At 42.2% G+C, this 20,671-nt stretch overlaps 1 protein-coding gene across 3 annotated transcripts in view; it reads right to left on the bottom strand.

Moving 5' to 3' along the window:
- The window catches only part of PTPRG (protein tyrosine phosphatase receptor type G), a 709,519-nt gene that overhangs the window by 125,886 nt on the left and 562,962 nt on the right, over window positions 1–20,671 (bottom strand). For all 3 annotated transcript variants that reach the window (XM_049642644.1, XM_049642643.1, XM_049642642.1), the window contains exons 7-8: window positions 19,006–19,163; window positions 7,392–7,584 (exon numbers count right to left, since the gene is read on the bottom strand). In XM_049642644.1, the coding sequence (XP_049498601.1) occupies window positions 7,392–7,584; window positions 19,006–19,163 (351 nt within the window). The remainder of the gene's footprint in view (window positions 1–7,391; window positions 7,585–19,005; window positions 19,164–20,671) is intronic.

Raw genomic sequence — 20,671 nt, 5'->3', positions numbered from 1 at the left:
CATGATCTCAAGGTTTTGTGGGTTCAAGCCCTGTGTCGGGCTCTGTGCTGACAGCATAGAGTCTGCTTGGGATTTTCTCTCTCCCTCTCTTTCTGCCCCTCTTCTGCTCATGCACACGCATGAGTGTGCACATGCTCTCTCTCTCTCAAAAATAAATAATAAATGAACATTAAAAGAAACCCACATAGCCTGCTTGACCACAGGTGCTTCTGGCACTTGGCTTCTAGAGTCAATAAGCTCCCCAAAGGTGGATGAAGATGGCTAACATATGGAAAGAAATTCACTGGCTACTAAGCAAAAATAGTCAATGCTACATTAAATGGCTACGAACATCAACTTCATGTCAACCAATCAAAGGCAACTGGTACCAACCCTTTACATATTTACATAAAGTGACAGTAATCATGGGATGCCCAAGTGTATAAAAATGTCTGAGACAGCATGGGCATGACCTTCAAAAGTATGAGAACCTCGGATGCTAGAGAATCCTAAAAACAGCCCTACTTTTTTGCCTTCTTTTTTAATCACTTCTCAGGTTAAAAAGTAATGGTTAATGATAGTTATTTTTAAAAGAAGGAGGTTAAAAACACTCCATTTTTTAAAGTGTTAAAAACGTGTTTTTCTTAGCACTTTTCTGCGCTGGAAATTTCTGGAAGTAACAAGATAACTTTTTGGAACAGTTTCTGGGAGGACAGCTGCGTACAAAGGAATTGAATGCCCGTGTCAGAGCTTCTTTTAATAAGATAAAGTAATTCAAGCTCATTAATTTGGTATGTAGAAATGCTTAAACTGAAAATAGAACAATATTAATATTTTCTCCCAAAATAGCAAAAAACCCCACAATTTTCAATGTCAAACTTTACTTCTTTGTTTGCTAATTTGGGTGGGTAATGTGATGCTCTTTCTCAACGTATTCGGATTTAAAATACGCTACTTACTGAGACATTCTCACAAAGTCGTATATGTTCTTAAAAACTGCTTTTGACCAAAACAGGAAGCAATCTTTACCATTGAAAATGTAGCTAAAAAAGAGATCCCTCCATCAGGAGAAGCAAAGACCATTCTTCAAAAAACATGGCATCAGCTCAGGAGACTGGAGGGCACACAGGCAGTCCAGTGCCCTCACCATTTCCTTTGCTTTTATTACATTAGGCAGTGTCACTTTAATTAAGCCATCAAATCAAATTATCAGATCAAGTGGTTTTGATTCCACTGTGGTTTGAACAGGTTTCGTTAAATTAATAAACCATATGTTTCATGTTGTTGGAAGGAAAGTTATTTTTCCTCCGTTCACTGTTCCAAAAGTCTTCACAATAGATAGTATTCAGCACTTAATCACCGAATGTTCTTCCATGTGTCTGGGATGTGCTGCAGAATAACTGAAATGACAGCCCATTAAATCCTAAAGTCCGTCCAAGTTATTTACCGACAAAGGGCAGAGTGGAGAATTGGATGTCCCTTGAACAATCCACCAAGCCTAAATATTGTTTCCATTTACTGGAACTTAAAGCTTTATATTTTTTATGGATGACATCCATTATAAGTCTTTCTTCAGCAACAATACAATATTGAGATGACTTTTCCTCCTTTCCTTTGGTGTTGTACATGGCCATGCGTCTAGTGCTGGCACTGAAAAGCTTGATTCTGTTTTCTCTGTTCCAGTATGTCCAATCATCCTGACAGCAGGGCATGATGGGGACGCATTAACTCAGGCACTCCTCACGGTGCTGCTCAATGAACACCAGGTAATGATCACAGCCAGGGGAATGAGGGAGGTACAGGGCTATAATCAGTTCACTAAGGTTCTCTTACATCGTGGCCGTGAAAGATGACCAGGTGTTAAGGTGACTTGGTAAGTGGTTGGTCACTGAGTCAATAAATATCTAATTGGCCCTAAGGTCTCGCAGTGGAATGGGAAAATAGAACCAACCAATGCCTCACGATCATGGTCACAGCCATCTTTAAGACAGAAAATATTTACGTCAAACTAAGCCTGTGAGTGAGTTTTTCCACCTTAGTTTGAGCCATCCTCTAGAGCACCAGTTGGTAAATCTGGTCTGCTGCCGGGATGCCTGAGTGGCTCAGTCAGTTAAGCATCTGACTTTGGCTCAGGTCGTGATCTCATGGTTCGTGAGTTCAAGTACCGTGTCAGGCTCTGTGCTGACAGTTCAGAGCCGGGAGCCTGCTTCCGATTCTGTATGTCCCTCTCTGCCCCTCCCCTACTCACACTCTGTCTCTCTGTCTCTCAAAAATAAATAAACATTAAAAAAAATTAAAAAAAAATCTGGCCTGCTGCCTATTCTCGTGAACAAGATGTTTTGGGAAGACATTTTCTACACCCATTCATTTGCATATTGGCCATGGGTGTCTTCATGCCAGAGAGGCAGAGCTGAGTAAATGGGCTCTATCCGGTCCTTAACAAAGAAAGCTTACTGACCCTTCCCTTCTGTAATTAATTTATTTTCCCTTCTTCTGTAATAACAGCACAATAAACGCACAGCTCCGTAATCAACACTGTAGCTCTCTTAGGCATTGGAAGTTTCCAATAGTGATTAGATAGAGAATGCCAATCAGACAGGCTTTATTTATTTATTTTTTTAATTACCAGAAGGTTACAGAACACCATCCGTCTCTTTTTGAATCTTTTTTGCAGAAGACTAGAGAAGAGAAAGGGACTCTGCCTGTGTACTGGGACTCTTTACTGCATACATGTCAAAGGTCTAAGGTCAATCTAAGTCCTCTAGGCTGCCTACTGATGGCCAGTATTTGTGCCTGGCTTTCGGCCCATAGTCCATGGAATTAGGTGAATTTTCTTGGGGACAAAAAAGGAGGAGCATTTGGTTATGTAGACTACGATTCCATGAAATGTGCATTTAAAAACAAACAGGGACGTCAATAGTCACTGGGGAAATGCAAATCAACACTACCTCACATCCACTGGGATGGCTAATGTAAAAAAAGACACATAGCACCTGTTGGTGAGGATGTGCAGAAATCCCATACACTGCGGATGGGAATGCAAACTGGTGCACTGGATTTGGAAAATCGGTTCGCAGTTCCTCCAAACTTGAAAACTGGAGTTACCATATGACTCCGCTACCTACTCCAGGGTATATACCCAAGAGAACTGAAAACACACGTCCACACAAGAACCTGAACATGAACGTGCACAGCAGCATTACCGACAACGGCCAAAAAGTAGAAAAAAATTCAAACATCTATCAACTGATCAGCAGGTAAACAAAATGTGGTATATCCGTATAATGATGTATTATTTGGCCATAAAATGGAAAATTCTGATACATATTCCACCATGGATGAACCTGGAAAATAGTAAGCTGAACTATTATGCTAAAAGAAGCCTGAGATAGGGGCGCCTGGGTGGTTTAGTTGGTTAAGTGTCTGACTTTGGCTCAGGTCATGATCTCACAGTTCGCGAGTAAGAGCCCTGCATCAGGCTTTGTGCTGACAGCTCAGAGCCTGGAGCCTGCTTCAGATTCTGTGTCTTCCTCTCTCTCTGCTCTTCCCTTACTCACGCTCTGTCTCTGTCTCTCAAAAATAAACGTTAAAAAAATTAAAAAAAAAAAACATTCAAAAGAAGCCCGAGACAAAAAACCATATATTGTATGATTGCGTTTGTATGAAATATTTAGAACAGGCAAATCCATAGAGACAGAAAGCACATCAGTGGTTGCATGTGCTGGGAAAGCGGGAGGGGCAGGAGAAAGAAAGGGAAGAAGGAGTGACTGCTACTGGGTATGGAGTTTCTTTTGGGGGGTGATAATAATGTTCTGGAAGTAGATAGTAGTGACGACTGCACAACTCTGTGAATATACTAAAAACCAATGAAGGGCACACTTTAATTTTTTTTTAAGTTCATTTATTTTGAGAAAGAGAGATAGAGTGTGTGTGAGAGACAGAAAACGCATGTGCAAGTGGGAGAAGGGCAGAGAGAGAAGGAAGAATTCCAAGCAGGCACAGCGCTGTCAGCATGGAGCACAACAGGGGGCTTAAACTCATGAACCATAAGATCATGACCTGAGCAGAAATCAAGAGTCAGAAGCTTAACTGACTGAGCCACTCAGGCTCAGCTTTTACATGAAGTGCACACTTTAAAAAAATGAATGTTAGGGGCGCCTGGGTGGCTCAGTCGGCCTCAGCTGGCTCAGGTCATGACCTCATGCTTCATGAGTTTGAGCCCCACGTCGGGCTCTGTGCTGACAGCTCAGAGCCCAGAGCCTGCTTCGGATTCTGTGTCTCCCTCTCTCTCTCTCCTTTCCCACTCATGCTCTGTCTCTCCCTGTCTCAAAAACAAATAAAGATTTAAAAAAAATAAAACAAAACAACAACCCCCCCCGAATATAATATGTAAATTAAATCTCAATAAAGCTGTTATTAAAAACAAAAAAAACAAATAGGTTTTATTGTTACTGAGTGATAAAAAGGAATGAGCCCATGACACATGCTATAACATGGATAAATTTTAAAATCCTAATGCCAAGTAAGTGAATGATAAAAGCAGATCAGAAAGAGGTTGCTTCAAGTTGGGGATAGGAGAAAGAAGTGACTGCAAAGGGTTGTGAAGGAACTTTTTGGGGTGATGAAAATGTTCTAAAACTGGATTACATAGCTACATAACTGTAGCTATACATTTAGTAAAAATTATTGAATTGTACACTTATAGCCGCTGGATTTTATGGCATGTACATTACCCCATAAAAAAACCCAGGAAACCCTGACAGACTGCAACCAGAAGCAGAACATAGTACATATAGTCACTCCGGGATCCCGTGTAGCGGTACGTAACCGAATCCGAACACGTATGTGTACGCCAGGCTGCCTCCATTCTACCCCCAGGTTCATACTGAAGAGAGATATGTCTGTATGCTGATCAAAAGGCATGGTCGAGAATTTTCATCATCATCAAACTGTGGAAACAATCCACATACTCAGGGATACTAAAGTGGATGAATAAATTCAGGTGGAGTCTCACAGTGAAATTCTGCAGTTAAGAACAAACCACAACTACAGGGCACAGCACAGATGACCCTCAAAACCACTGCAGAGCAAAAAAAAAAAAAAAAAAAAAAAAAAGCAAGACACAGAAAAGGACAGAATAGATAATTCTATTGCTATGAAACTGAACAACAGGCAAAGTTAATTCATGGTCTTGGTTACCCTTGGGAATGGACAGTTACTAGCAAGGAGATGGAGATGTTCCTGGGAAGCTGTTGGTGTTAGCCTCCTGACCTGGGTGTTGCTATTCTAGTGTATTCGGTTTGTGAACATGCATCAGGCTGTGTATGTGTTATGTGTGCACTTTTCTGTATGTTACACTCCAATAACATGTCGAAAAAACAAATAGGACTATACCTATATCTTTCTCTGCCTCCACAGCAATCAAAAACCATTTTAATAGTCACACATTTTAGGAGTAAGCAATAGACCCTAGGATAATTGCAACAAAGCCTTGTAGAATGAAAAACTGATTCCCTGATTTAAGGATGGGTCCATGGTTCTCCTCAAATTCAGAGAAAGTCCATTTCATAGAAGCTCTTGCTCCCTTTGACAATTTAATGTGACAGAAACCATGATCTTCTCTAACTTTTTTGGGTAGTAAGGGCCATGCATTCGCTCTGCACAGGTGATATATCGTATAACTCAGCTCATTTAAAAAAATTTTTTTAATGTTTATTTATTTTTGAGAGAGAGAGAGAGAGAGAGAGAGAGAGAAAACAAACCCAAACCAGGCTCCAGGCTCTGAGTTGTCAGCACAGGGCCCAACACAGAACTTGAACCCACAAGCTGTGAGATCACGACCTGAGCTGAAGTCAGAGGCTTAACCAACTGAGCCACGCAGGTGCCCTCCAGCCTGTTTTTTTAGCAAAAACTTTGTAACTGTCATAACCCCAGCAATTGTAGCTACCAGACCTTGTATTCACTTGTGATATAAATTCGTCATCCCCTACACCTCCTCGGCATTCACGTTTCACAAAATCCCAAAGAGATTCTTCTTTTCCCAAGCAAGTTCTCTTGGGAGAAAGCTTTTGAGTTTGGTCATTTTATTTTTAGCTTGGTTAAAAAGCAAAATGAGCCCAAGTGAGGTCTGCTATGCCAGCCAACCTAAGACGTTTTACAGGTTTGCATGCTTCCTAACCCTCCCATTGTTCCCAGCCGACAAACGGTACCCTTGACAAAGTGTCGGCTCCAAATTACTTGAATCTCAAGCGTTTCTTGATGGGATCTGGCCACACACTAGCTTCTCTCACCATCCTCAGACAAAATCACACAGACAGGAAGGAAATGATCACATTCTTAAGCTCCCTTTCCTCTTCTTTTAGCTCCTTTTCAGACATATGAGCCGGGAAAATGGGCTCATTCTTATCATCAAAGTGCACATCAATGCGGTTATTTGTGGAATATAATCGCATTCCCCCTACAAATTCCCCCTTTGTGCCTACAAAGGTCATATGCCAGTAAACTGGTCCTTCTTATTGGGGGTGGGGGCACTCTTAAAACAAAACATTCCCGTGTAACTTACCCCACTAAAAATACCACAGTCTGTCCAGTGTTGATAAGAGACACCAGCCCTTCCCATACTACCCAAGCTCACAACTTCTGAGGAGAGCACTGGCTTGGGAAAGAGGCAGTTCTTCACACCCAAAGAAAATTCCTTCTTATTCCTTCCTCCCTTGGAATAAGTATTGGGACTTGGATCAGCCTTATTCTCTGAGTGTTTCCCGAGCTCTAAGTCACAATGAGGACAAGTCACAGAGCCCGAGGTTGAGCCTGAGGGCAGAATCAGACTTTTTCATCTCCTGGGAGAGAAATATATCTTCAGTTCCCAAGAGAATGTAGCAATGGAAAGGAGGAAGATGCCTGAAAACAATAAACTCATGTGTATCAGATACGGGAATCAAGCTGTAAAATAATGGTTTCAAAAAGGCCACGTGATGTCTGGTGGGGGTGGAGAACCTGAGGGGGAGGGAGGTCTTGCCTGGTGTGGAGGTGGGTAAGGACACCGTAGAGTGGAGTGCTGGGGGCAAGTCAAAGGATATTGAGACAATATCCCGATCTCAACGGGCAGACGGGTAAAAAGTAAGACACTCCAAAGCTTTCTGTAGACATTAACCCATTAGTGTTGACGTTACAAGGTAAAAATACCGACAGAATGACGGACACATCGCTAGTCAAAAGGGCAGTTTTGAACATACAGCTATTTAACCGGGGAGTTATTGCCACAAATGCTTCTATTTATCACCCAGACAAGTCTCTTTTCGCAGAGCAACATATGCTCTTGATACTCTTGGCTGTTGCCGAACTCCTTTTCATTCAAAGTAATTTAGGATAAGGAATCTTGCTCTGGGCAAGAGCGCGTAATCCAAACATACCTTTAGAGGCTTCTGTCCCCAGTGGGTTTTCTAAGAAGTCTGTCATGTCATGGTTCCAGGCGTCGCGGACCGCAGACTTGGACACCACCCTGTCATTCAGCCCTTGCTGTGGTCGGAAGTTATTTCTCAGATACTCCACCGACTTGACGTGGTCCTGCTGCTCCGTAGTGAAGATGGAATAAAAAGCCTCGAGCTGAACCGAGAACCAGAGAGGGAAGGGAAAACAAGACCACCGATGAGAAAAGCTAAGTGTACAAGGTGGGTGGGGGTGACAAGAACACCAAATGCCAGGACTTGCCCAAGGCCGAGTCGGACAAGCCCAGCAGGACCCAGGTTGCCTGCTGGAGGCACTGCCGACAGGCTTATCTGGCTGTGGTTTCTGTCCTGCCAGCCAACCAGTGGAACACCCCACCGGAGGGCTGTACGGAACTCTTTTAGTTGGGGTCTCGGAAAAGAGTTCCGGTCTCTCTGCTGTGCCCCCCTGGCAAGACCGTTAGTATTCTGGGGAAGAGCACAAAGTTACGGTGAAGCTGGCAGGTTCTGGAGCCACACTACCCGGATGGCAATTCTGACTCCACAGCTCAACCACTCTGTGGCCCCGAGAAAGTTGCCTAACTGCTCTGAGCCTCAAGTGTTCCTCAATAAAGTCGTGATAATTATAGCAGCATCTACCCCGATCGGGTGTGTGCCAGGACTAAATGAGATAATCTGTGTGCAGTGCTTAAAACAGTTCCTGGCACATAAGACTCGAGAAAGACTAGTGACTGAATTCTTACTAAGCATCTTCTTACATACGTACTAGAGATCGAGTACACAGCAAAGCTGCTAAGGCTTAAAGCTGCTGGATGCAAGGCTTGTGAAGTAAACTGCCCAGTTTCAACATTTACCAGATGGGTAACCATAGTCAAACTCTTAAAGGTTTCTGTAACTCAAGTTTCCATATCTGTAAAAGACATCTATTACTAGTAGCTATCTTATAAAATTATGGAAAGGATTAAAATGTCTGGAAATTATTTAGCAGCCAGTAAGCCCATAGTAAAGGTTAGCTGCTATCATTTTCATTAATATTATTAAAAAACACTTTCGACAAGATTACCGGCCACACTTTTAAGGAAAAGCAAAGAAAAAATAATCAGGACTCCAGGATCATACGTCCATTATCAAAAAGGATTTTCTGTGGCCATCAATCTTCTGTTCATTAAAAAAAAAAACAAAACAAAGTAATTTCAGGGGTACCTGGCTGGCTCAGTCCTTTAAGCATCTGACTTTGGCTCAGGTCATCATCTCACGGTCTGTGAGTTCGAGCCCCACGTCAGGTTCTCTGCTGACAGCTCAGAGTCTGGAACCTGCTTCTGATTCTGTGTCTCCCTCTCTCCGACCTTCTCCTGCTCACTCAATCTCTCTCTCTCTCTCTCAAAAATAAATAAACACTGGGGCGCCTGGGTGGCTCAGTTGGTTGAGTGTCCGACTTTGGCTCAGGTCATGATCTCATGGTTCGTGAGTTCAAGCCCCAAATCGGGCTCTGTGGTGACAGCTCAAAGCCTGGAGCCTGCTTCCAATTCTGTGTCTCTGGCTCTCTCTGTCCCTCTCCTGCTCATACTCTGTCTCTGTCTCTCTCTCTCAAAAATAAACATTAAAAAAATAATAAGAATAAACATACAAATCAAAACCACAATGAGATACCACCTTACACCTGTCAGAATGGCTAACATTAACAACTCAGGCAACGACAGATGTTGGCAAGGATGCAGAGAAAGAGAATCTCTCTTGCATTGTTGGTGGGAATGCAAGCTGGTGCAGACACTCTGGAAAACAGTATGGAGGTTCCTCAAAAAACTAAAAATTGAACTACCCTACGACCCAGCAATGGCACTACTAGGCATTTATCCACAGGACACAGGTGTGCTGTTTCGAAGGGACACATGCACCCCCATGTTTATAGCAGCACTATCAACAAAAGCCAAAGTATGGAAAGAGCCCAAATGTCCATCGATCGATGAATGGAGAAAGAAGATGTGGTATACATATACAATGGAGTATTACTGGGCAATCAAAAAGAATGAAATCTTGCCATTTGCAACTACATGGATGGAACTGGAGGGTATTATGCTAAGTGAAATTAGTCAGAGAAAGACAAAAATCATGAGTTCACTCATATGAGGACTTTAAGAGACAAAACAGATGAACATAAGGGAAGGGAAACAAAAATAATATAAAAACAGGGAGGGGGACAAAACACAAGAGACTCATAAATATGGAGAGCAAACAGAGTGTTACTGGAGGGAGTGGGGGGGGTGCTAAATGGGAGAAGATTAAGGAATCCACTTCTGAAAGCATTGTTGCACTATATGCTAACCAATTTGGATGTAAATTTTAAAAAAAATAAAAAGTAAAATTAAAAAAAATTGTGAAAATAAATAAACATTAAAAAGATTTTTTTAAAGGGTTTAAAAAAAAACAAAGCAATTTTATGATATAAGAGAAATGAAGCTGAGAATGGGTAACAGAGATGTGTTCTCAGTGGACCAGAAAGTTATCCTGGTCACCAAAGAAATAAAGTTAATCTCAAATGTCCAGCCATGGAAAATACTAACGCCTGAGGGATGGAATGAAAAAGAGAGACACTGAATGAACTCTTCCTGGCCCATCTGGCTCCCTGAATACCAAATCAGAATGCTTTCTTAGGACAGAATTACAACGTGAAAGATGTTAGATGCTTCCCAAGCAGGCACTGAGTGGCTGTCCTAGGCTTTGGGGGACAAGAAGGTGGCCAATACCAAGGTGTAAAATAAACAAGAACAATATGACCGGGTGTCTTTCTGGCCCCCTTCCCCTTTTTTCAGTGTAGGCTCCATGCCCAACATGTGGCTTGAACTCATAACTCTGAGATCAAGAGTCACATGCTCTACTGACTGAGCCAGCCAGGCCTCCCCAATCTGGGTTTCTGGATGGTAATCTCAAGGCCTGGAACTAACCCCAATGCTTCTCAAACCGCTTCAGAGAATGTCACAAAAATTGACCTGCTTGATCTGAAACTCACTCTCTTTGCATGAGAAAGCAATGATCATAGTGACCGTAGCCAAGAGAAATCATTTAAGTACCTGGATTCACCCATCAGTCCACCTCCCCTCCAATTCTCCTGCAAATGTAAAGTGATAATAAACGATTAAACTTTCCCTGCTTTTTCATCAAGGTAATAGAGTCAGGATGGTCTCTCAACGAGCCCAGAAGCAAAAGTAGCCTGGTACTGTGGTCTTATTCCCATTTTCTGCTGGTCACGTAACTTCTAAATAACTCATGTGGCGGCTGTTCAGAATTGCCTCTCTTCCCACTCTTCCTTCTGATGCTCCTTCTTTATTTACAGTGAAGAGAGAGAGGCAATAAAACCAGAAAAATTAAGAAAATTGGACTGTTTACTCTGCCAAATGGGACCCACTCAGATAACTGGAGGTATTGAAAAATCAAATTGCCCCAACCTGGCAATGTATATGCTTCTGATAGGACTGCCCAAATCAGAACCGAACACATCCACCCGTGAGAGAAAGTTTCAGGTTTTTCTTAGAGAAAATAACTTAAAATTACATGGAAGGAATTAACAAAGAGCCTCTGGAGACCATCGAGGGAAAGACCAACCAAAATGATTAAAAGGATGGAGGATAAATCCCATGTGGAAAGGTTAAAGGAAGTGGTATTGTTTAGCCTGAAGAAAAGGCAAGTTAGGAGTAATTTGATTAAAGGCCCTTGTATGTGGAAGATGCTGAACAGCTCTTCTCCATGTCCAGAGAAGGCCAAAAAGAGGCAACTGGTTTAAATTAAAGCCTTAGAGACGTGAGTTGAATAAAAGGAAGAATTTCTTAACTCTCAGGGTGATTTTTTTTTTTTTTTTTTTTTTTAATGGCCGGGCTGCCATACGTAGCAAGGTATACTGGAAATCTTCTGGAAGAGCAGCCGTCTGTCCTGAAATAGCATAATCTCTGAGATGCCAGAAAAGGATGGCCTTGGAGACTGTCTCGGCAATCTAAGATTTGTTTATTCTCTAGAAGACTTGCCTCTTTCACAGCTAGCATTTAGTTCTCCTACAAAGTTTATTTCTGATGCCTCAAGAATTAGTCATATAACTGTAAGAAGAGGCAGGTTCTGAATTTAACACAAAAATGCTTTTGCTTAAATTGCTTTTACAGCTTAATGACATGCCATGGCTTAAAAGCTCGGTAGCTTCCTTGTCATTACCTCAACTTGCCCAGAGATTTCCAAGGGAGGATGTGACGGTTCACGGAGTGAACTGATGACCTGAACGATATTATACTGTCACCTGGATCATAGCTTCACTGGACAGTCACACAAAAGAGGAAAAGGAGGTCAAGCTTAGCAGACTCATCAAATGTCCTTTGGTAGGTTGGCAGCATTCACTAGAACCCTGTCATTCCTCTAAGTTGAATGAAAGTTGCCAGTGGCCTCTCTTGTTGGTATCTGGCATGTTTGGCCATTGAGTGGAAACCGCCATGATCCCTGGGTTGGCAAAGGGAGTCTATGTTTTCACTTTGGCAGGTGAACAGTGATACTCTGGGTGAGAAATCCACTGCAGATTGTCCCTCGGCCCTTACCCTGGCTTTGTAACCATGCTCGATAAAGGGGAACCTTACCACCACCTGGACGTCCACTTTTTGAATCCAAGCAACACTATTTACAGAGACTACAATGAGAAGGTATCCTCTAGGATTGTACCACACGGCAGCAATGCCCAACACGAAGCCACAGAACAAACTGTCAACCCTTCTAGACCTGGTTGACAGCTGCACAGCGATCTTTTAGAAAAGATCATGCCTCCGTTCAAAACTTTCTAGGGCCTCCAATTCTAACGGTGGGGCCCTAAACTCATAACTCTTACTCTTGCTATCTGGGTTCAAAACCCTGTTTTCAATTCCTACTTGCTACATGGGTGACCTTTGGTCAAAGTATTTGATGTTTCTGTGTTTTGGTATTCTTACTTGTACAACAGAGATAACATCAATACCTACCCCATGTAGTCCTTGTTACTATTAAATGAGTTACTATATATAATGTGTTAGGAATAATTCCTGGCATACAGTAGATATTCACTAAGTATTATTATCATTACTATTAGTCTTATTTTATGAGGAATGTGGGAACTAGGATTGTATTTTATGCTTCCAACAACTGTAAGATGTTCTCTCTGCTTCTCCCTCCTCTCTCCCTTGTAATGTATATTCATTCATCCAACCCATTGTGTGACAGGTACTTTGTCATGGAACTTACAAACATTACTTTGGTTTCTAACTTGTTTTAGTTTAAAATAATCACGTTAGGGGCACCTGGGTGGCTCAATCGGTTGAACATCTGACTTCGGCTCAGGTCATGATCTCATGGTTCATGAGTTTGAGCCCCGCTTTGGGTTCACTGCTGTCAGCCTGTCAGCGCACAGCCACTTCGGATCCTCTGTCCCCATCTCTCTGCCCCTCTCTGCCCTCTCCCCAAAATGAATAAATTTTTAAAAATTAAAAAAAAAACAAAATAGTATCATTAAAGTAGCATTAACAACACTATTATATCATTACACTAGCAGCTATTTATTGAGTGTTTATTACGTGCAAGGCATTGTGATAAGAGTGCTTTGTGCTTTCCTTTAATCCTCACAGGAATCTCATTCGGTTGGTGGTATTGTCAGATCATTATTATTATTTTTGGCTGATGAGGAAACTGGGCTTAGAGACTTTACATGACTTTCCCAAGATCATAGAATGGAAGTGAGGATTAGAAACCTAGGTCTATATGACTCTGTCATGCTCTCAGCCACTTCCTGTCACACGCAGAATAGGCCTGCAGCATCATTCACCAAAAGAGTAACATTGCAGTGGAGATCTGAATGTGATAATAGAAGTCCCCAAACTGTTCCTTTTAGCTGACCCTGAAAGACCACTCATGCAGGGCACCCACCACTGGCAACAGAAATCTATTTGCACTTTTCTGTACTCTGGAAAGAAACAGCCTACGGCTCGACACAGAAGGAACTGGAAACCATGAGCAAGATGGCGGACCCAAGAAAAAGAAGCTGTGTACCACACAAAGCCCACGCTTTTATTCACCTATTCTTTTCCAGAGGCAAGTAATAAACACGCTTGGATTTATCTTTACTTTAATATAACTAATGAAGTCTTTATCATTTAGTAAAAATAAATGAAAGTTTTTATTTCTATAATGTAAAATTGACTTTTTAACTTTTGAAGTGAACATGTAAAACATTTCTTTCTTTTATCCCTGCTTGGGGAGTTGTAATTGCATTTTAACTGGTGCTGTTTCAAGAACAATTTTAACCTTGAATTGCAAATGTGTTGGCTGGAAGTGTATATAAATCATTTCAACTTAGTTTTTATTATAAAAATATTACAGAGAATAATTAGTTTTTAATCTGTCGGTTCAAATCAAAGGAAAGTTGAAATCTATTCATGCTATTCTTGTGCAAAAAGAGCTCTCATCCACGAGATGTGGGGAAGGGACCATCGTGGCTGAAGGGGGAAAATGAGAGAAAATCAAAAGTAATATAATTATGAACCAGTAAAAGGCTCATGTGCACAATATTTTATAGGACGGGTATATAATGGCAGTGAAACAAAGCCAGAGTCCATTATAAACATAATAATAAACTCCAGGGTAAGCATTAAGAACTGAAATGTCACACCTAAGGTCATGAGACACTTTAGCGTCAGAACACATTTGAGGGGTGACAGGGCAGGCCCTGTTTTGCTGCCTCGTTATTAAACAAAAGTGATGGAATATTAAATTCCCAATAGCCTGGAGCATCCAAAGTTTTACTTATTGAACCATGGCTACAAAAATAAAATCCGAGAATAGCTAGCTAACTACACGGACATGTCCCTCCTGTAGCTACAGATAGTTTTGCATGAAGACAATAACAGAAAGGCCTTCTACAGAAAGAAACAAATTAAACCATAATTACCAAAGAAAACTATCTGTTGGGATTAATAATGACACCTCACCCCGCCATTTAAAAAACCTCTATTCACATGCACTGTGCCTTATGTGGTGTTGGAATAGAAACTTTCTGAATTATGTAATTCATTAGTTGTTGTGGCCTTGAGGTAAACGTCAGGGCTATTAATTAATAGCCAGTAGCCAAATACAGCTGTCCCACCAGAAATGTGGCCAGGCCCATATGTTAAAATGATAATAATTTGGATATATTGGGTTGAGTAAAATATAATATTACAATGAGTTTCTTTTTCCATTTTTTAATATGGCTGCTAGAAAATTTTAAATAATGTATGTGGCTTGTGTTTTATTTCTACTGGACAACGTTGCCCCAGAGCCTTGGTGATTATTTAACAATAGCAACAAAAAACCCACCTACTATGTCCCGCAGTGCCAGGCACTAGTCTAGGCATTCCACTCAGATTCCATCATGTAATCTTTATAATGGCTCCATGAAGTAGGTATGTTATTATCATCCCCATTTTACAGATGAAAACTGTGGCACAGAGTAAGCTGTTGAGTAGCTCAGTAATTTGACTGAAAAATGGAGCCAGGAATGAAACCCAGGGAGTTTGGCTTGAAATGGAACATGGTCTTTTTTATTTTTTTAAGTTTATTTACTTATTTTGAAACACACACACACACACACACACACACACACACAGAGAGTCCCCAAGCAGGCTCAGCCATGTCAGCACGGAGCCCAATGTGGGGCTTGAACTCATGAACTGTAAGATCATGACCTGAGCCGAAATCAAGAATTGGATGCTTAACTGACTGAGCCACCCAGGTGCCCCAGAACATGGTCTTGTTTCAAAAAAGTTTCTTTGCTCTTTATGACAGAGATAACATTGGTTAAAAAAAAAAGGTATGCAAATAAGCCTTTTCTATCCACTCCAGCTTATTGTTAGAAAAAAAAAAATCAAACATCCAAAAGCAAACAAACTAGACATCTTCCTATTTATTGATTACTTTTTTGACAGAACCTCTAAGAAGCACTTAAACAAAATTCACACTAGGGAAAATTATAGGTAGTATCGTATTTTAGACTACTGGAAGCAAATAGTCCTGGGAAAGGGAAGGCTGGGATAGTTTCCAACGGCCAAAACACCGTCATTTGGGAGCCACTGTTCTAGAATAAAACACATCCTAGTATACTGCACTCAAATGATCATGTTCTCTGAATGATCACAAGCATAACACAGGCACCATCTCAAGGTGCTAGTCCTGTTCCTTTGAAGTCTTACACCAGCACTAAAGAGTGCCACCATTTTGTTTGGGTGACAAAGTCATGGAACGATGCGTGCCTATTACTTACAGTAGATGTTCAGTGGAACCAAACACCTAAGCCATGCTGACTGCTGGCCAACCAAGCCAACGTGTGATTCCATTAGCAACACTGAATTGAGATCTAGATTATCACACAGGCCGGAGTCAGGGCTCACTGGCTACAGGACTGGTTTGAATATCCAAGGAGGCTCACAAAAGAGGCAAAATAAGTAGTTGTTCATATCCAGAAGGCTTCAAAGAATCCACATCATACAAGTGCTAACCGTTGCGTTTTATGGCGAACACACTCTCGTCTCCATCACCTACGGGCACTCACGCTGCGTAAGACAGGAGAGAACAGGAAACAGTCTTTGGAGAAAGGGAAGGATGAGGAACTAGGAATGTTTTCCTTCTGACAGAAGCAGACATGGGATTCTGTCTACTTGGTCTTCCGCACTGGCTGTCTGCCTTTCTGCAACGAACATTCTGTGCTAGCTTCCAAAAGAATGTTGGCAGGGTCAGGGTGGGAAGGTCTGAAGCGATAATACTTGGATGGCTAATGGTTTCCTTTCCAAGGGCTGACACCGCCGTGACCTCCAAGCAGTGCGCCAGAAAGGATTCTGTTTGGCCACATGAAAATGAGCTGTTTTCCTCCCTTGGGGGGGAGAGAGAGAGAGAGAGAGAAAGGGAAGGAGAGGAACAGATGAAGCTGTGTCTGATAAAAGGATTATCTAAGGGCGGTTTCTAGTAAAGAAACTGGGAAGCCAATACGATTAATTTATTTCTTCACTATTTCCTTGAAATAAAACTACCTACAGAAAAGTCATATATTGGAAGTCACAGAGCAAAAGTCTTTCACTGTTTCTTCTCTCTGAGGGTCTCAGTGGCAGGCAGTGAAGAGCAAACAGCTGTTAACCAAACACTTTCTAAGACCCCCAGTCACGGGATGTCAAAATGCTTCTCACTGACAGCACTTGACAAGACACCCAAGCCTACACCTCCGCCTTTTGTTTGGACCCATGAGATATCAGAAATTCTAATAAAAGCCAGTACTAAACAATTACTACTCTTTGCCTCTCCCCTTCACAGTGTCCTACAAAAAAAGTAACCAGACTTGCATGTCTTAACCTTGTTCTCTCAAGCCCTTGTATCTTTGAAAACAAAAGCATCTATCTTAAGGGACAAAAAAAGGATCCCTTTTCAAAATGCCCTGCCCCAACCCAGGGGAGATAAAAATTTGGATTACAATTTTACTTTATTCTAATAAAACAATGCTGACTTCACCATGAAGAAGAAAACTCATTTCCTAATTCATTGTCTTCTTAGGGCTGGAAATCCTGTCCGGCAACCAAATTTCTAGTACTTCTTTGTTCATCAGAGAAGAAGTAAGAGAAAACAAAATTCTCAAAGTACAACGTCAACAGCAGTGAAGCCAAATAAGTCTGTGTGGCCTAACTGTAACGTGTGTCTCCTGCACATAGTTCCTTCTAAACGTGCTCCATTTACCCCCAGAGGGACAACACTTAAAGCTTTAGAATGCTACCTGGTACCTTTGATGATTTACTTCAGGATGGACATGGGACCCAAGGCCAGCCAATGTGTTGGCCAGCCAACATCTATTCAGATTCATCTTCTCAAATACTTGAAGTAGGACCCACAGTATTGTTAGCTGGTAGCTGGCACTTGAGTCGAAAGGTAAATAGGTATGAGAGTAACCATATTTGGCCAAGTAACCAAAAGAAAACAAACTGGGAGACAGAAGGGATGAGAATTTTGTGGAAGTACAGAATCACAGAGCTGTGGCAGAAACTCCAAGACTTAAGACCCTGTGTGGCCCCTGAAAGATAGAATGTGCTTCATCTTCTAGTTACGGTCCTGGTTATGACCGCTCTGTCTCAGGACGCCTCGACTATTGTTTCTTTAAAATGCCCCCTTATGTGAGCTACCTTAAGTGGGTTTCTATTTCTTAAATCCAAAACAGACCTGACCGCGACACCATCCAACCCTATTTCCCCCGGTCTCTATTCTGTACTCTCTGCCCTTATTAGGAAAATCTTTGGACTATTCCCCATGGCAGCCAGGTCCACAATCTTGTTGTCTGTGTTCAGTTTTACCACTGATATTATCACATAATTCCAGAACCTCCCCTTGCCCACTACAACATTCCTTAGTCCCAGCTGTCACGCTCTGGGAAGACATTTCTGTGAGCAGCTCTAGTAAGAACCTTCCATTTTTAGACCATCCAGGTTAATGGCTCAAATCCCTTTTCTTACAAATCCTACCCATTGTTGTTGGTTCTCGTTTCTGAAATTATGGAGAAGAAACATAATCTTCTACTTCAGTGCATGCTGTATTTTGATGTCTCACATATATCCCCTCTAAGAATTTTCTTCTATTATCCTTCATGAGGTGATTCCAAGGTTCCCTGTCCCTTCTCACTCCCACCTGCCTGGTGGTTCCTATTCCTCTGACATGGCCCCCAACCCCATCTCCATTTCACCAATTTCTAAATGCATCCTCCCGTGAAATCAGCCCAGGTCACACTGGGAGAGAAGCGGTCAGTGTCGTGGTCACCAACGTGGGTTTTGGAATCAGACAAATCTGGGCTTGGTTTCTGGCTTCAACATTCATTACCCATGAATTCTTGGGCATGTTACCCAATCCCTCCAGGCCACGATGTCCTTATGTATACATCTTAGCCCAAGAGCCGTCTCTCAACTGTGTTTGCCCACTAAGTTGGCTATGACTAAAGTGTTTGCACACAGAAAGAGTTCAATCAATGATATTTATTCTTTCATTTCATTGTGTATACAATCCCTCTCTTTTCTGAACTTTGGGTAGGTTTAATGGGTCAGAGCATGATCTCTGGGGTCAGACACCATGGCTTAGTCACTGGCTGTGTGGCCTTCGGCAAGTTAGTTCACTTCTGTGTCTCTCTATTAAATGGGGGTACAAAAGGGTACTTACCACGCAGGACTGTTGTTCTTGAGGATTAAATGGGTCAACACATATAAAGAGCTTAGAAGAGTTTCTGGCACAAGCTATCATCATCATAGAGGGTAGTATTCTCTCCTCAAGATCAATACTTCCATAATACCCGATTTCATAGCTGCAGCTCTGCTCAGCCAATTAATTTGCGGCTGAGAGACCATGTTTCATAGTTTACAATTCTTGGTTTCAAAAATATGTTTGTTGGAAAGAATGAAGGAATCAACGGGGAGCAGAGGATCAAAATTAAAAAAAAATCCTTACTGGTGTACTGGAACAATGTTAGACAGTTCAGTCAACATAAACAAACAAGTAAATACAGAGGCCCCATTTGGGGCTGAATATCTACCTGATGGTAAGAGATGGGGACAGGCTTCCGGAAGACTATCCACTCCACAATTTCACTACATGGTGGGGTGGTCAGAGAACCTGTATACCGGTAATAGCTGCCCAGGGATGCAGGCAGGAGGTCCCGGAGGATGAAAGGATCCAGAAAGGTCTCCTTCTCTGTTTGGAGGAAGAGGGAAAAGAAAGGCACAATGGTAAGTCGTATTATGCTGCAGACACACAGGCAGACACACAGTCAAACCCTCGGCATGCTGGTGCCACATCACAAGCCTTATGTTTGTTTACATCCTGAGAAGCACTAGCATTTGGTGGTGGGAGGGCCACAGAAAACAAAGCAGTGTTTCCCAGGGTGTGTTCTGAGACACCACAGTGCACTGTTTTTCATGAAAAACACGTTCCATGATGAGCAACGCAGGGCAATCTGCAGTCCCTCCCTCTTGCCCCAGGTAAGAGCCACAACACTAGCACAGTGAAGTCTCTGAGAAGTCCTGCAGAAAACAAACGGACTTGATTTTATGTAACCCACCCCTTCCCAGTCTTGCTTCACCACTGAACCCTTCCCCATCTGATACTTACGAACTAAAAGTCAGTGGAATGAACTCTGGGACGCCCAGGAGAAACTCAGCATGAAAAGAAAACTATAAGCCAACCGTAAAGCTCAATTCCAAAGTTGGTTAAATCTCATTATAGTTTCACCCAGTGCCTATCCAAATCAAAGTGAAATCTAACCAACAAACAACCCTGAGGTGAATGGGTTGTATGATGGCCCTGAAAACAGGCTCCTTCTTCTTACAAAAGCAGAGGGGTCTTTCCATAAGTAGGGGAAATGATATTTTCAGTTGAGACCTAAAAATATTATCTCACGATAACTCTATGAGAAAAACAAGGTGTGGAAGGGAATAGTGCCTGCCCGAGACCACATAGCTCCTAAGTGGCAAAACTGGGATACGAACCCAGGCACGTTGACACCAAAACTTGGACTGACTCAGCTAAAGATGAAGCTGAAGTTAACTATGTGAATATTGAAGGGTAGGGGCAAAACAGAAGAAAAACATTTGTGGCTGTGCAAATAGCATGTGCAAAGGTCCGGAGGCAGTAAGAAACAGTGCAGCAGAGATGAGGGCACAGTGTTACAGTTCTCCCAATCAGGCACAGTAGATCATCCAGCCTCTTTCCCAAATCAGAGAAGGCTCTACTCTCTTCCTGGGTCTCCAAAGGTTTAGCCCTCCCTGAATTTAAGTCTGGGATTCCTTTCTTATACCTTTTAGGGATATAATAAGGCTATTATAGTCCTGTTAGTGGTTTGCCTTAGCCCCCTGATGGCCTTCACCATGGGCCCAAGGACATTCCTGGGGGGCACCTGAGGGCCCCAGGTTACTTTCTGGACACATCTGTGCCCACAGGAATATTCTTTCCAGGCTCCCACCCCTCTTTCTTCTTCTTTTATGAAGAACAATCAGTACAGGTATTTGGGCAACTGTGTATCCATAGACTCCAGAGATCTCTGTAACTGGGGGATAATGCAAAACCCCAACAGAAATCAACTCTTCAAAGGAAATTTTTTTTTTTTTTGCTGGGTGGCTCAGTCAGTTCAGCGTCCGACTTCAGCTCAGGTCATGATCTCATGGTTCATGGGTTGGAGCCCCACATTGGGCTATGTGCTGACA

Source organism: Panthera uncia, chromosome A2 (assembly GCF_023721935.1).
Source record: "Panthera uncia isolate 11264 chromosome A2, Puncia_PCG_1.0, whole genome shotgun sequence".
Taxonomy (NCBI): domain Eukaryota; kingdom Metazoa; phylum Chordata; class Mammalia; order Carnivora; family Felidae; genus Panthera; species Panthera uncia.
The sequence above is the reverse complement of the archived record's forward strand: the minus strand, read 5'-3'. Positions and strand labels throughout refer to the sequence as shown.